The sequence below is a fragment of the Drosophila persimilis genome, unplaced genomic scaffold (genome assembly GCF_003286085.1).
Source record: "Drosophila persimilis strain 14011-0111.01,24,50 unplaced genomic scaffold, DperRS2 tig00000579-arrow-pilon, whole genome shotgun sequence".
Classification (NCBI taxonomy): domain Eukaryota; kingdom Metazoa; phylum Arthropoda; class Insecta; order Diptera; family Drosophilidae; genus Drosophila; species Drosophila persimilis.
In genome coordinates, this window is record NW_020825322.1 from 897,052 (window position 1) to 913,391 (window position 16,340).

At 46.9% G+C, this 16,340-nt stretch overlaps 1 protein-coding gene across 1 annotated transcript in view; it reads right to left on the reverse strand.

The window, feature by feature from the left end:
- LOC6598168 (MAGUK p55 subfamily member 7) overlaps positions 1 to 16,340 on the reverse strand; it is a 71,975-nt gene that overhangs the window by 33,355 nt on the left and 22,280 nt on the right. The window contains exons 5-7 of the mRNA XM_026990341.1: positions 8,642 to 8,772; positions 2,874 to 4,115; positions 2,041 to 2,318 (exon numbers count right to left, since the gene is read on the reverse strand). Of these exons, the coding sequence (XP_026846142.1) occupies positions 2,041 to 2,318; positions 2,874 to 4,115; positions 8,642 to 8,772 (1,651 nt within the window). The remainder of the gene's footprint in view (positions 1 to 2,040; positions 2,319 to 2,873; positions 4,116 to 8,641; positions 8,773 to 16,340) is intronic.

The following is a 16,340-nucleotide window of genomic DNA, read 5'->3' on the forward strand; positions in this document are numbered from 1 at the left end:
TGTGTGGACCATCAAATACAATCGACTTTCTCATTTTTTGTTCAACTTCTGGGACTGCACAATTCCCGAAACAGAGGCACAGACAGAAAGGCAGAGAGAAATGTCATCCGCTGTCAATGTCAATTGCTCGTGACGAGTGCCCCGAGAGCAGTGGCACGAATGTTGCAACAAGAGGGTTAAGCGTAGGCCATGCAACAGGCAGCAAACAGTTTGGACAGGTACCCCCCGCAGGCCCAAATGAGCAGCGCAGCCAACAACAACTTCTGGATAATGCACATTCGAACTCGAGTGCGACTTCCCTTCCCCACCGCTCCGACCAAAGCCATATCAAGTGTCATCATCATCATCATCATCATCATCCACAGGGGAACAGAACATCATTTGCTGGCTGTCTGGATTCTATGTGCAACTGATTAGTCAGCAGATTTCCGAAATTGTTACTCGAAAAATCGAGTGACGGACACGAGACGGCAGCCCGTCCCTGATGGCCAGCCGCAAAACACTGACCGCCAAAAGTTTGCACCAGCATTAGAAGCGCACACATGTGCGATACGAGTAGAGACAGGCAGACATGCAACATACATAAACATATCCAAAATGGGATCAAAACGCCACGGCACATGGTCTCCAGGGCATAATACCCAACTTTCTCTTTCGCTTTCCCTCTCTCTGGTCAAGACAGTCTCTTCAATATTCCTCGGATAAACGATAAATAATTATCTGAGTATAATCGGTTCCCGTTCCCTCTTCGATCACTGTAATGGCTTGCAAACTGTGCAGACTGCAGTCGCTGTCCAACTTTTACGAGGGCGCAAATCGATTAAAAATGTATAAATATTCATCACCGGGCGAGGAAAATAACTCGTTAATTAATAATGAGCATAAAATGATGGCGCACGTGCCCCAACAAGGGGCAGGGTGGTCTCCTCTGCTCACCTCTCCGCAGTGGCAGGGAGGTGGGCCCTGTGTATAGTTTTTGCTGCTGATGGCTGCTGCCCGCGGGCGAAATCACAACAGGTTCATTTGCGATGCCACGAAGGACGCACCTGCCACAAAAGAGCGAGAGAGCGGGAGAGCGGGAGAGCGGGAGAGAGCAAAAAGTCTGGGAAATATGTGTGAAAAACGTCAACGATGGCCAGAGGCGGAACGCAAAACGCAGCACAAGGATGAGGATGAGGATGAGGATGAGGAGGAGCAGACCGAGACCCAGACCCAGACCCAGACCCAGGAGCCATAACCTCTCTGGGCTGTGGGCTCTGAGCCCTGGGCACTCTCCTGAGCCAGCCAGGTGGAAAACCCAGCGAACAGAGCGAAGCGAGTGAATAAATAAGCAGTCATAAAAACAACCATGAGTATACACACCCAAACACCCACTCAGCCATGCAGCAACCCACATGCTGCCACGCTACCAGGTATTTCCGAAGCGTGCAAAATTCCAGACCAGCCAAAACCAACAGCAGGACACAGGATGGGAGAGGACCGAAAGGAGAGCTAGAGCCAGAGCCAGAGCCAGAACCAGAGCCGGAGGATTCGAGAGCCATTGAACAGGATGAAGGAGCAGCAGCAGGGGACCAGCAGGCAACCAAAGCGGTAATAAATGCTTCATAAAATACAAACACTCTCTACCACAGTCACATTCACATACACCACTCACATTCGCATTCATTCAACATTCACATATTTCAACAAATGAATCTGCAAACAGAACAGAAAGGATCATAGCTAAACAGAAATCCCCGTCAAATGCTGCGGAAGCTCTGGCCATAAGCGCTTCTTAAAACACTTTATGAAAAGGTTTAAATATCTTTTTGGCAGGGGCGGTGCAGATACAGGACCCAGTGTCTGCTGTTGCATCTTCATGGTCTTGATGTCCCTATCTAGCATTTATTCATCCTTCGGAATCCTTCGAATACAGGCCACGCATCCCATTCCCCAAATGCCAGTTTTGTAAGCATTGTGACGGGGCTGCGCCTGCCGATTAGGCTACAGTTTACGTCGCGCGGACGGACACAGTGGTCGTAGAACTGTAAGAGCACTCACCTGCTGGAGTCCTGCCGCAGACTCTGATCACCCAATAAAAGTTCTGTTCTTCCTATTGATATGCTACTTGTGGGACTGTGTTGCAGCTGCTGCTGCTGCTGCTGCTGCTGTTGCAAGAGTTGTTGCTGCTGCTGCTCGTAGGCGGCACTCAGCAATTGCTGCTGCTGCTGCTGCTGGGATCGATTGTTGCTGCTGTTGGCTGTCGCTGTTGCTGTCGCTACATTGGTGTTGTATGCATGGACATCGCTGGATTGATGAACAATGACGTCATCTAGTAACTGTTTGGGCAAGAAGAGGATGCAAGTATTTAGTAAGTCTTTGAAATGCAACAGCAATGAGCAAATATTATCAAACAAAAAGAACAAATATGAAAGAAAAAAGAAATGCGTGTGTGCCCCGATAGCAAATGAGTTGCAACGTCGCTCATCAAATAATTGGGTGCAAAATAACAAAAGCAAGTTCAACGGTCTTCAACTGTCATCAATCAGGGTGCAAGTTGCGCAAATTCTTGTGGCAACTGTCGTACAACTCCCCGCCCCGCCCCCACAGATCAAAAAGCAAACCGGAAAATTGAGAAATCAAGAGTAAACCAATTACAGAGTTTGACAGCTCCACAGATCTGATGAAAAGTTCCAAATTAATGTCAAATGAAATCAAACGCAAACGAAACGCCACACCCCCCGCCAACATAACTATGTAAAATATTTGCATGTTTTTAAATATTAAAATCAAAGAGAAAACATATCCAAGAACAAAACAGATTCGTTGAGATGAAAGCAGATCTAAAAATGAAAATGAAGAATCCAAAAATCCAAACAAAAGGAGTAATTCACCTCTCGTCTCGGTGGATACAGATTGTTGGCTATCAGTAGATCACAATTCTTCATCACGGATGCCGCTGTGGCTGCCGCCGTTGCCGCTGTGGCCGCTGATGTCGTGATGCCGCTGGATGCGATGGAATTATTGCTATTATTGTTGTTGCTTAAAATTAAATGTTGCTGATGGAAATGTGTCTGTGTCTGTGGCTGCTGCTGCTGCTGCTGCTGCTGGTGCTGCTGTGAGGTGTTGTTATTGGTGGAGTACTGCAACTGCAGCTCGGCAAAGGCCTGCTGCAACTGTCCGCTGGAAATGGCCGTCGAGTACTCGGTCTTGGGCGTCGTTGTGCCGTGGAGATGGCCGCCGCTCGGCGGCAAGGCGATGTCCGCTGCCGTCACAATGCTGGTGGCGGCCAGCAGGGGCGACGTCGAGGTGCCGGCATCCACGAACTGGACATCGCTGGCACACAGCTGCAGTGGGGCAGGGCGGTTGTGGGTTTGGGCGTGAGTCTGCTGCTGCCGCTGCTGGTGGATCGCCGCCGTGGTGGCAAGGGTGGCCGCCGCCGCCGGGAGCGTTGTGCTGGCCGGCAGCGTCGTCGTTGGCAGCTGGGCATGCTTGTTGTTGTACGAGATGTAGGTGATGCCGCAATAGTTGGCCCCGTCCACGTCGTCGTCGTCGTCGTCGAGGTCCTCGTTGTCCACCTCCTCGGCCAGATGCTGGAGGCTGGTCGCGAGCAGGGACTTGGCCTGGAGGGGCTTCCCCGCAGCGGCGGCCGCCGCCAGCTGCTGCTGGAGCTGCTGCAGCTGCTGCTGCTGGGCCTGGCTCGCCTGGTAGATCTGTCCGGTGGCGCTGCTGGTCGAGCTGCTTGTCGCGATGGCGCTGATCGCTGTGGCGGTGTTGCACGCGGAGCTCGGAAGCTGCTTCTGCCTCTGCTGCTTGAGGGCCGCTGCGGTGGTACTGTTGGCATTGCGATCGGCGGCGGTGGCCGCTGCCACAGCGGCACTTACCAGCGCGGAGGCCCCCTGGCTGGCCGCCTGCTGCTCGACGGCGGGCGTGGGCATCGTGCAGGTCGCTGTGGTGGGTGCCAGCATTGGGGCGGAGATGGGGCCGCCCGCCGTGGCCGTTGTCATGGTGGAGCTGCAGCACGTGATCTGGTTGCTGGTGAAGGACGTCACATAGATGGGCGTCGAGTCGTTCAGGAAACTGAGGTCCTGCGGCTTCTGGCTTGTCGTTGTCCCGCTCTTTCCGCTTTGCTGCAGCTGTTGCATGATTGATTGTTTTCGGCAAGGACACAGAGGGGGAGAAAGAATGCCCAGAGCAGGGATAGAAGAATATACACAGATGTAGATTTACTATCAGTTCATAATACTAAAATAATCACTGAAAAATGCTTTTCTATTGCAATTGATAGGTTCAATCAGAAAGCATCAAAATTGTCTTATAAACAAAACTTATTCTACCCAGCATTCCGTTATCCCATTTGAACATAAACTGCCAACAAAAATTTACATTTTCATCACTGTGCAACTTACAATCAGTGCTACTCGTTACTACTCGTTGTTACTCGTTGCTACTCTTTTCTATTCACTGCTACTCGTTGCTCTATTGGTGCTAGTTGGTCGTATTCCACTACACTTCATTTTGAAGATCGTGAGACCAGCAATAACGAGTGGGAAAGGTGCGAGTCGTAGGTAGGGGCTGCGACCCTATACTTATACCCGATACTCCCTCTCTCTTGAGAGAGAGAATGACTAAGCACTTCGACGGGGTAGCGCAATTTCATTTGTTCCTCCTGAAACAGTGTTATATCAGAGCTGTCTGAATACAAAATTTGGTTGCTCTAGCTTGATAGTCTGTGAGATCTAGGCGGCTATATCGACTAGTCTCTTAATGCGGATCAAGAATATATTTGTGTACTGTATAGGATCGGATGTAAGAACAAGAAATAATTAACGTGAAGCCCCCTATAATGGATGTGCTTAAGCGAATAGGATTAAATATACACGAATGCGTGGGCGTGTGTCTCTGTCTGGGGAATTCGTGGCCTTTGCGTGGGTTGTTGCTTGTTTGCTCCAACAAAAGGCAGACAAAATGTTGGCTGCGTTTGCTTGTTGCTGTTGCCGCACCTTTTTGGTGGTTTTTGGATGAGTACTCGTCCTTCCCCCTTGGTGTACGCGTGCGAGTACACGCCCAATCCCATCCCATTCCATCCCAGCCAGCTCTCCAGTTGCTGTCAAACCTCGCTCGGTGCCAATTAACTCTTCTCAGCCATAATCGAAGGTGTTATCAATCCAATTTGGCCTTAACCTTGTGTGCCATAGAGCCGCTCCTCACTCCATTGAGTCGCCATTGAAATGGAGGGGGGGAAATGCGAGTGGCCGTGGGGGGAGAGCGCCCAAAGCCAGATCAGTGTCAAGTGAAGAACAATTTTCGGCTTTTTCTTTTATTTTGATGCAATTACGTGAAAAGAAGACACCCAGAGAGAGACAGAAAGGTAGAGAGAGAGAGAGAGATGGGGCTGCAGTATAATGGAGGGGAGTGTGGGGGATAAAGATGTACATATTTTATATATGTGATGGTCTGATGGGGTAGGGATGCCATTCCATCTCCCGCCCAGAATCCTTAACGCTTCGTGCACATTTTCCCACTTGAGCGTTCAATCGAGCTTCGTTCCGCCCCCTCTTACCACCCATTACCCCCGCCCCACCACATGAAATGGGAAGTTTTTTTCATACCCTTCATTCAGGGTGTGATATTATTGTAGGAGTCTCGTCGAATGATACCTTCGGTGTATAAGTTTCCCATAGGCGAACAGCCACATTTGTTTCGATTTCAAATCGACTTGATTGCCATCAATAATCAGCACAAATATCAGCTACTTCAGAGCCAATTTGAATCTAAAATCGGTTGACTCTATCCCAAAAAGGGTATCCAATAAGCCACGCAAAGGCAGTGAGGAATTTCTTTCAAATGTTTTCTTATTCGCATTTTATCGGATTATTGACAGCAGACACCACAACCAGTCGTTCGGTCAATGGTCCGTCGGTTAGTGGAGGAGCGAAGGCTACTCCTTGGTTATCCTTCTCGACTCTCGATTCAGCTCTATTCGGAGTAGCACTTTTCGACTTATCGCATGCGAATATGCATACCACACACAGACATATGTACTCGTAGTACGATAAACACTCATATGAACGAACCCGAAGCAGCGTGTGTCTGTATAAAAATCATTTGTAAGATTGACTCCCACTGCCAGTCGTACCGGAGAACGCATCCCGTGTCCTAGACAAAGGCCAGCGGTGGCCAGGACGAAAGGAATTGATGTAGGAGCGTTCAACTGTGATGATGAGAACCGCCCCGCCCCAAAAGTGCATAGGGGCATGGCATGGAGCATGGAGCTATCGTTTGGGGTTAATGTTCCTATCAAACTATGCGGCAGGCCATAGGCCACAGGCCACAGGCCACAGCCCGCAAGCCACAAGCATCCCCCAATGATTGGGTGCGCAGTGAATGCACTCGGATCAATCATTTGTGCTGACCAGAGGTTTAGAGGGATTGATTGATTCCTTTGAATGCCAGGAGCGCACTTAAATGAATAGACACCAAAGAGATGCCCGCTGATCAAAATAGGGATGTGTGTCCGTTCACTTACGGGAAGTTTGGACAACGAAATCAGCTTTCAAGGGGTTGGCGATGCCCGTTGATGGAATGAATCAAATGACACAATTACAACTTATTCTCCAATGAATACACCCACATAATCATTCAAATCGTGACACGCATTCTAAAAGGCAGTCCATGTCCATCCATCCATAACATTTTACAGGCAACCCCCAGTCCCATCCACCAGATACATTTTCGAATACTAAGAGACTGAATACCGAATACGAATGTGGGGGAAATGAATAATTAATTAACTCGATTTACACACCCATTCATTCATTCATTCACTGAGTGACCCACACACGAGGAGAGACAGAGAGAGAGAGAGAGACAGAGAAATGGATAGCCACCGCGTCGGCTAATCTGGGGAATAGCTTTTATGTAAGCTCCTGCTCCTTCTCCTCCTTCGTCCACAAAGGGTAAATCGCTTGATTAGTCCCCTCTGAATCCACTCACTCACTCACTCAAACACCCACATGCAAATGGGATCGCACTGTGTTTTTTCACTTTCAATTATCCACATATTTGATTTGCAGTTGTTTGCATCTCTTTGCTCGAGAGTACGCGAATAATCTGTTCAACAAAGGGTTGCATGACACTGTCAAAAGAGTATTACGATATTCAGAAACAACAGCACAGTCTGTTCCTTCTTTAAAAGTGATTCGATTTACTATATCCGTAGCATTTACCATCTTTTTGATCGAAAAGAGTTCTTTGGCGAGTCATTTGCTTGCCATTCAAATCGGAGGACATGGAGCCCTGCATGAAGAGACAACCGAATCGATTCGTTATCAAAGGCATTCGGTGGGATTCGTAATTTATCGTAATTTTTACTGTGTCAAATCCGTAAAATTCGTTTTTTTTTCTCGCTCACTCTACACTTGATTTTCTGTTAGAGAGAACACAATTTGGTTTGTTTTTTCGCTGTGCTCCCATAAGCGAAAGGATACATTTTCCACGAATCATTCGAACTGCGAACAATGGAGCGTAAAGGGTATCCAATGCTTCGGCCACGAGAAGGCACCGAAACTTACCTTCCTTTTTGTTTTTTGTTTTTCTTTTGCATTTTTGCGTAACTCTTGATGGCAGTTTTTTTTTTTTTGTTGCTTTCGCTTTCACGTTTATACAAACTTTTGTTTCTAGTTTTTGTATTTTATTTGTTGTATTTTGTTTCTGTTTCTCTGTTGTTTTTTTTGGTCTTATTTCCACTTTTAGTTTCAGTTTTCAGTGTCTTTCTGTTTCGTGTTGTGTTTGTTGAATTTTTAATTGAATTTTGGGTGAGTGAGTGAGTACTTCCTCATTTTTGTCCCCGTACCCGTACCCGTACCCATACCCGTACCCGTACCCGTGCGCGTATCTCGTCTGTCTGTCCGTTTAGGGAGGGGCAGGCACTTTGTGGCACCACCAGAGAGAGGCAATCACTGGGGCACTGTCATTGTGATAGAAAGCTGTTTTGATAAAACGTTTTCCCATTCGATTTATGCTTTTATGTCGGTTTCCAAATCGAACATTGAACATTGAGTGGAATCTCACATTCAAGTTTTGCTTTAGCGGCAAATCCAACATGCAGCATGCAGCATGCACCATGTAGTGGCATGCACTCGTGCACCTTCCTGATTGACCATCAAACAAACACGAAGCGACAGAGACAGAGACAGAAACAGAGGCAGTGCCAGTGCCTCCTGCCCTGGACAGAGAGACAGCAATTTAATTCGAGAGAAAAACTACTGGAAGTCCACAGGAAACGTTTCCCCATGGGCTACCCCTCTCTTTCCCGGTGGGGCTTAGCAGGGAAGGGTAGGTACAGAGCCACGGAAGGAAGGTAGGAGATTCGGTTCCACTGATTGCAACTCGGAAAAGTGCAAGCAAAGTAATGGGAAAACTTTTGGTCATTGGAGATGCGAAAACCCGCTGAAATTCCCTTCAATTGCCCGAAGAACTCCCGAGAAACAGCCACAATATTCTACTGGCAAAATGATTAAAACTCAATGGAAATCCGTTTCAAGTTCCATTACAAATATTCTGGCGAAAATAATCGAAAGCTGAAATGGCCATTCCTTGGAAATCGATCCGATATGGAGGGAGTCATCCTTGGGTAAACAAGTCCCATAGTCACACTCACCTTCTTCGACAGTTGGGTTATGTCCACGGGCGTCACTCGATTGAGAGCCGCCAATCGCTGCAGTCGCTCCCGGGCGTGCTCCTCGACGGCAATGACAAACGCGTCCTGCACCGAATTCCCAATATCCCAGGCTGCAAAAGAGGATACATACGACATCAATTTTAAGTTTTATATTTAATTAACTATAATAATTAATATATTTCATAAGAAATCAAATAATTACAAAGATATTTTATTAGCAAAAATATAGGAATAACTTTGGTATAAATATGTATGTATGTTAAGGAAAATAAACCAAAAGAAAAGTCACAGAATCTAGTATTCCTCATAGTACAACTGGGGAAATGGGGAAGTGCTTTTCATAGACCGGTAGAACATAAAGACTGCTGGATCCACTGCTGGATCAAGAATATCCTACATCCTACATGCTTAGGGGAGCTCTGGAACTCGTATTATTCCGACACCAAAGTAGATTTGAGTCCGAATAATGCCTTCCCTATCTCCATTGGGGAAATGCTTCTCATAGAAAGACAGACAGGACCGGTAGAACATAAAGACTGCTGGATCGACTGCTGGATCAAGAATATCCTACATCCTACATGCTTAGCGGAGCTCTGGAACTCGTATTATTCGGACACCAAAGTAGATTTGAGTCCGAATAATGCCTTCCCTATCTCCATTGGGGAAATGCTTCTCATAGAAAGACAGACAGGACCGGTAGAACATAAAGACTGCTGGATCAAGAATATCCTACATCCTACATGCTTAGCGGAGCTCTGGAACTCGTATTATTCCGACTCCAAAGTAGATTTGAGTCCGAATAATGACTTCCCTTTCTCCATTGGGGAAATGCGTCTCATAGAAAGACAGACAGGACCGGTAGAGCATAAAGACTGTTGGATCGACTGCTGGATCAAGAATATCCTACATCCTACATGCTTAGCGGAGCTCTGGAACTCGTATTATTCGGACACCAAAGTAGATTTGAGTCCGAATAATGCCTTCCCTATCTCCATTGGGGAAATGCTTCTCATAGAAAGACAGACAGGACCGGTAGAGCATAAAGACTGTTGGATCGACTGCTGGATCAAGAATATCCTACATCCTACATGCTTAGCGGAGCTCTGGAACTCGTATTATTCCAACACCAAAGTAGATTTGAGTCCGAATAATGACTTCCCTTTCGCCATTCTGCTCTTGCCACAGCTATGAGAGAAATCCCTTTTCGAAGGGAGGGTTGGAAGCTCTCCCCAAGGGCGCCGTCTACGAGCAAACATTTCCAGTCCAGCGATGAGTCTGGGATTACTCGTATTTTTCGGAAAGCGGGGGCGTGTGTGAGATGTGGGTATTGCCCGGGTATTCCCCGGGCATTCATTCACTGCATTCATGGCGCTCTAAGCGAATCGTTCAATGCATATTCATGAGTGCATTCGCCGCAGGCCACAGAATGTTTGGGATGCTGCCTGAGTGGGCACAGGGGAGTGCTGCTCCCTTGTCCTCCACCTCCCTCATTTTCAATTCCGAATCCGAATCCAGTTCCAGTTACAGTTCTCCTTTTCCCCTCGCTCGCTCTCCCACACTTGCTATTTCTTTTTCTGTGTGTTTCTCTTGTGGGGAAAGTTTTTGTTGGTGAAAATTCGTCGGTTTGATGACAGCAGAGCCTCAGGATTCGCCTCAAGAATCGCGCCTGCCATCTCCATCTTCATCTCCAGCGAAAGTTGCTTCTCGTTTTTCGTTTGCTGGCTGTCGTCCTTAGACGGCTATATCCTTATTCGTCGTCGCCCACTCAACGCCTCAACTTTTCCCGTCACTTTTATTGCTTTTTTCGGCTGCACTCCACCCACTCAGCCCACCACCCCACCACCCCCTGGACCCACTCTGCCACCAGCACGTCATGACCTCGGCTTTAATTTCATTTCGCTGCCCTTGCGTTTCGCGGCTGTTGATTGCGTCGAAAAGTGGTGCTTAGAAAGGGAGGGGGTGGGCGGGTTAGGGGGTAGATTGCCCCAAAGACGCCCTCGATACGTCACCTATCCGCCCATCCGCCCCACCATGCCCACCAGCCCATTCGTGCCACATTCGGGCAAAAGTGGAGCGCTCGGGCCGAAATCCAATTAGGCGCCGCGTTGTCAGCCTCGATGTCGCAGCATGTCGTTGAACCTGCCCCAATCCTTCACCATGCACCCTGCCACCCTGCCACCCTGCCACACACCACTCCGAGGCGGGGGAAGTTGAGCCTTGCCCCTGCCACTGCCTCTGCCCCTGCCTCTGCCCCTGCCCCTTCTCTTTAGCACTGACTTTTAATCTCATTTGTGTGCATGAGTATGTGTGTCTGTGTCCCGCTGTTATTGTGTGTGTGCCACTGGAGCCAGGGCATGCCTCTCATAAGTCTTGACATCCCACGCGTCAGTGTAGTGTGGCGGCACCTCTTCAAGTCCAGGCACCAAATGGGGCAAGGCACCCGTTCCGATGGTGCATGGTGCATCGCGTGGGCCATTGGACACTTTCCGCCTCGCATATGCAAATCGGGGCACAGGCTATTAATGGAGCCACACGTCAGACTATGCCATCCCCATTTCCATCCCAAAGGTGACTCCCCGTGTCCGTTGTCCGCAGACACCTGAACCATTGTCCGGTGTCTGGTGTCCCCACACTGCCCCCTGCCCCCTGCCCCCTCAATCCCCCGTTTGTTGTTTGTTTTTGCTCTGTGGTGCTTGCGCAATATATTACAACCTCCCGTAATTAGCTATTAATGGATGTTGTGCCACCGAACGCAGCCGAAAGGCTCAGACGATGCTCGTGGGTTGAGCGACGGAAAGGACACTCGAGGGTAGGTGAGTGCCACAGCAAACAGGTAGGTGCAACGAGTGGCTAGGGCCCATCGAACTCCGATTGTGAGAAATACATTAATTTAAAGGAAAAAATAAACGTGTCCTTTCAGTTATGTGAAATTTGTAGATATATTGAGATAGAGAAGGAGATATTCTAGCTGCTTTTCTCTCTCTGCAGTGATTCAGCTTCAGCGGATTGCGGCACGTGTGGCAGGCACTTCACACCCCGAGATTTCGAGATTGAAACATCTCATTCGCCTAATGGAATTGCCATGAATGAAATCTATATATTGCGAATGAAATTGTTGGAGTTCTGTGGCATGGCCACCTTCCTTAATAGCCTCCCTCGCGGAGGTAGCAGCAATAGCAGCCACACCAGCAGCAGCAGCAGAATCGATAAACAATGGACCAAAGTGCACTCCAATTGCAGCAGCAACAGCAGCAGAGGCAGCTGCCACGTGAGAGGTGCCTGCCACTGCCACTGCCACAGCAACAACAGCAGCAACAGCAATCGGCAATCGACCAACAACAACAAAATCGAACAGCGAACAACACGATGAACACTTGAAAACATTGCCAAACAAACTTATACCCCACCACACAATACCCAATACACAGCACAGTTCTTGTCAAACTGCAGTGGTTGGAGAGGTGCGGAGGGGCAGGGGCTGGGCCCTCTCTGGAGGTTAGAGGTTGGAGGTTGGAGGCTGAAGGTTCCGGCGGTTCGAGGCTCGAAGCTCGAGGCTCGTGGTTTTTGCAGTACCTGCGTGTCGAGAGATTTCAATTTGCCAGCGTAAAAACTTGGAACAAAATCAGCCAACTTTCACGAATCTAGAAAACTTTCGCCTGGAATCTGACAGCCAGCGATGCGAATGGAGGTAACAGCCATACATACGATATCATATGTACGTTATTGATAATATATTTCATAAAAGCCGCTGATAAAACTCTAATACGAATTTATTTGAGAATAATCTTCAGATTTAGTTGATTTCTGATTGAATTTTTATTTCAATTCCAAAAGAACAGCAACTGCTCGGAATGGGTTCTTTCGTTTATGCGAAATTTGCTTGTAAGCCCAATAAATATCTTTAGATTCAGTCTGGATGACATTCATGTGTTGTTCTGGGACTCCTTTTCAGGTTAAAAACTATCTATCAAGTATTTTTCCCTGAATTCTAGGGTGCACAGGTCCCCTACTAGTACGGATATTTAGATGTTGTAAGTGCGAATAGATCCTAAAAGATCTGGTATCTCCTTATATGATATGTTATATTAGATATTCTCCGCTCTCAGCGTGAATCATTTTGAGAACTGCACTTCCTCGTCATCTGTGAATTTCTATCGATTCACAAATACATTTTTGTATCTCTATTTTTATTATATCTGATGCCCCTGGCCTTTAAGCAACCTTTATTCAGTTTCAACAACAACATACAAAGTTTTACAAACAATGGCAATGAAATTCGTTTTGTGAGAATCGCAATTAAAAATTGTAAATGCAATTAAATAATGCTTTTTCGTGACCGACTGGTGGATGGATGATGCACCTGAAACGGGGAGGAGGATGGAAGGGGAATGGGCATGTGTCCGCTGTAGAGACTACTCGGTCCGACCATCTGAAGTTTGGAAGAACGGCTGTCTCTCGAGTAGATGCTCGTATGTGAAATGACCTTAGAGACCCAAACACCTTAAAGATATGCAACTCATGTGCGAGCATCTTCAATAACCAAAACCACATGCAACATCCAAAGACAGAGAGTCAGAGATTGGAATTCCTTTAATTAGAAGCGCCATGGGATTCCTGTTCGATGTTTGGGCCACGAGTATCTCTATCTGTGCATCTGTATCTGTACGCTCAATCATCATTGAGGAGGCATCACATACATGTAATGGCAATGGGGAGGAATCTCTCCTTTGGGAGATACATTCCGCATTCCGCACAAAGAATCGAACAGTAGTTTCCGAACAGAATTAAATACCTTTCAGCAGATACAGATAGAGAGATATATCTCGTACTACCTGTACGTCCGTTTGGGACTACGATTATAATATGTATAATTATTTCTAAATGGTTATTATGTTTTTTGGCATTCTTCTTGCTGGCTTTCGTCTTGCGTTCAATCGTATTTCCTTGCCGCGTTTGATGTGAGCGAAACTCGTTTTGGTTTCGAGCAGAAGATTTTGGATTTTGTTTTATATACTTTGCTTTATCTTCGTCTCTCTGCTTCTCTTTCGCTTTCGCTCTCTCCGCAGAAACGCTCTCAGATATAAAGATACTTGTATGTTTTTATAGATTGTCTTTCTCTCTCTCGCTCGCTCTCTGTCTCTCTTGTATCTACGAATCATGTGCACGGGGGTTATGTAACCGCACAATCGAGTATCGAGTGTCGCATTTCCCTTGACACTGAGTCTGCCTCAGTGCCTGCCCCAAAGCGCACCGCATAAGTGGCAGAGCATCGACTTGGACTTGACTTGGAGTCGGGACTCAACAGACTCGAAGGCCTGAGGCCTTGACTACAGGTGCTGCCGCACCATCGATGGTTCGAATCGAATCACATCGGATCGTATCGGATTGGCATCAATGGGAAAGTCTCTGTGTGTACAGTGAAATCTGGAGCTGCAACAGTGGCTACTAGTACTGGAGAAAGGTGAATCATTCAGGGAAATAACCATTAGATACATGCACAGGTACTAGATACAATATTCTAGACGGCGGAACATAGGAACTTTGATTCACTTAGAGCCCAAAGAATAAGTCTCTTTACGTCTTCCATGCATTCATAATTCCTATTCGTCTATTCGTGTGATTTTAATCAAAAGATCAGCCCGGAACATTCCACTTGGATTCCGAATCTAAAGAAAAGGAAATCTCACACTTCCCACAGAATCTATTCCATTATTAATTAACAATAAAATTGTGAAAAGGGGGGGCTTCGGGTATTCCGCGCTCACAATGAAAGGCAAAATGCATATCAATTTGTGTCACAGCCGAATTTGATAGCCCCCAATCGAGGGGTTTGAATGGCTGTGTCTGCTACCCGTGCGCACCCACCCCTTTCCATTCTCCTATCCATTCCAGCCCTTTGTTTTCGGCCAATTACTCATACGCCGCATGGGCCGACGCCAACGCCAACGTCGACGCCGCTGCGGCAGCTGCTTTATCGCTGAGTATCTCTTATCGGAGATTCGTTCGTTTGTTGTTAGTCGTCTGCTTCTTTCTGTGGGGATTTCGGAGTAAACAAGAAAGTTATTTAGTTGCGATTACGAGTACAAGAACGCGGCATGTGGCAAACGATGGGATGTGGATATCTGAAGATGATGGACAGCCAGAGACAGTCGCATCGTGCAGATGTGTTCATCTGTTTAACTTTTCCTTGAGATTGAATTCGCCCTGCTTCCAGTTCGAGTTGCCAGTTCCCACTAGGACACATTCCCATGAATGAAATTCGACATTCATTCGCTATAAACGAATGAAACTTTGCAGTTGAAGGCACACCTTTAGCTGACATCGAAAACTCTCAAAGATTGATAGATGAGGAAATTATAATGAAATATATACAAACATGTGTGTACATTCTATGAAATGGAAATGGAAATGGAATTGGAATTGGAAATGGAAATAGAAGCGACCGACAATCATATCATCTCAGGGTCAGTATTTGTGTTGTCGTCTGGCTGTGTCTCAGGTGCGCATTGTCTCACGTTTGTGTGTTTATTTGGCTTGCTCGATTGCTCGATTGCTCGACTGCTCGACGGCTGGTGCCACCCCACAAATGGGTTGGCGCTGTGACGCCATCTTCAAAGTGCAATTAGCTCCAGTAGCCCACGCTTTATTTGCCTCGCCTCTCCACCTGCTCCCCATTCTACTTCCCCGACTTGCAGCCCACAGCCCACTCCCTCTCTCTTTTTTGTATTGCGTGCCGCGTCTCGCCTCGCGTGGCAACAAGTGCTTTAGTGCTTCCCCCAATATCTCCAGAATCTTCAGAATGGAAATAAAGACGGGAAACAAAAACCATATAATAAATAAAATGATGCAGAAAAGGATGGATGGATCGATGAATGGATGAAAAATAGCCTTTAGATGCGATTTGGGTGTAGTTTTGGTCGGGCTCTAATTTCTCTTCCGTTAATGAAAATGAATGAATAGCTATGAATAAAGATGAGTGTTTATCGAATGAATCGAATTGGCACTGAAAGGTATCTGCGCATATCCAATTATTTGAAGCCACGCTGATGGATTCATAGCGGTAAATCGTTGGAGCATCGCAAAGAGAGAGAAACAGAGAGAGAGAGCGGGCTAAGGCTCTCTACGGCTCTCTCAATCTCTTTGTAGAGGGTGAGAGATGCTCGGGAGAGGGGAAAAGAACATCGTTTGCAACGGTGAAAGGTGCATTCGGAAAGAGGAAGCAAAAAGAAAAAGGCAGAAAACAAAAACAAACACACAAAATAAAGAAACAGATAAAGAAAACAACGAAAAGACAACGAAAGAGGAACAACAAATGCAGCTGCAATAGCAGCTGATAAAGAAGCACAGAACACAAGGCAGTAGAAGAAACAGAAACAGAAAACAAGAGGTGGAAGCGAGAGGTTGAAAAAAGTGATGGAAGACGATCCAAAATAAGGAGAAGAAAGGAGACAAAAATTAAAAAAAAAAAAGTAATGCTTATAAAATGGATTCCAAGTACGAGTACTAGTGTAAATTTCGAATGGCATTCAAAGACACTCACTCCATTAAAGAATGCCTAACAGATCGGCTCCCCCCAACCACGAAATATTCGTCGAAAGGAGTTGAGTCGCTGTTGTACGAATTTTCCATAAGCAAACGGACACAGAATCGATCTTGGATTCCCCGAGAATGTCAGATA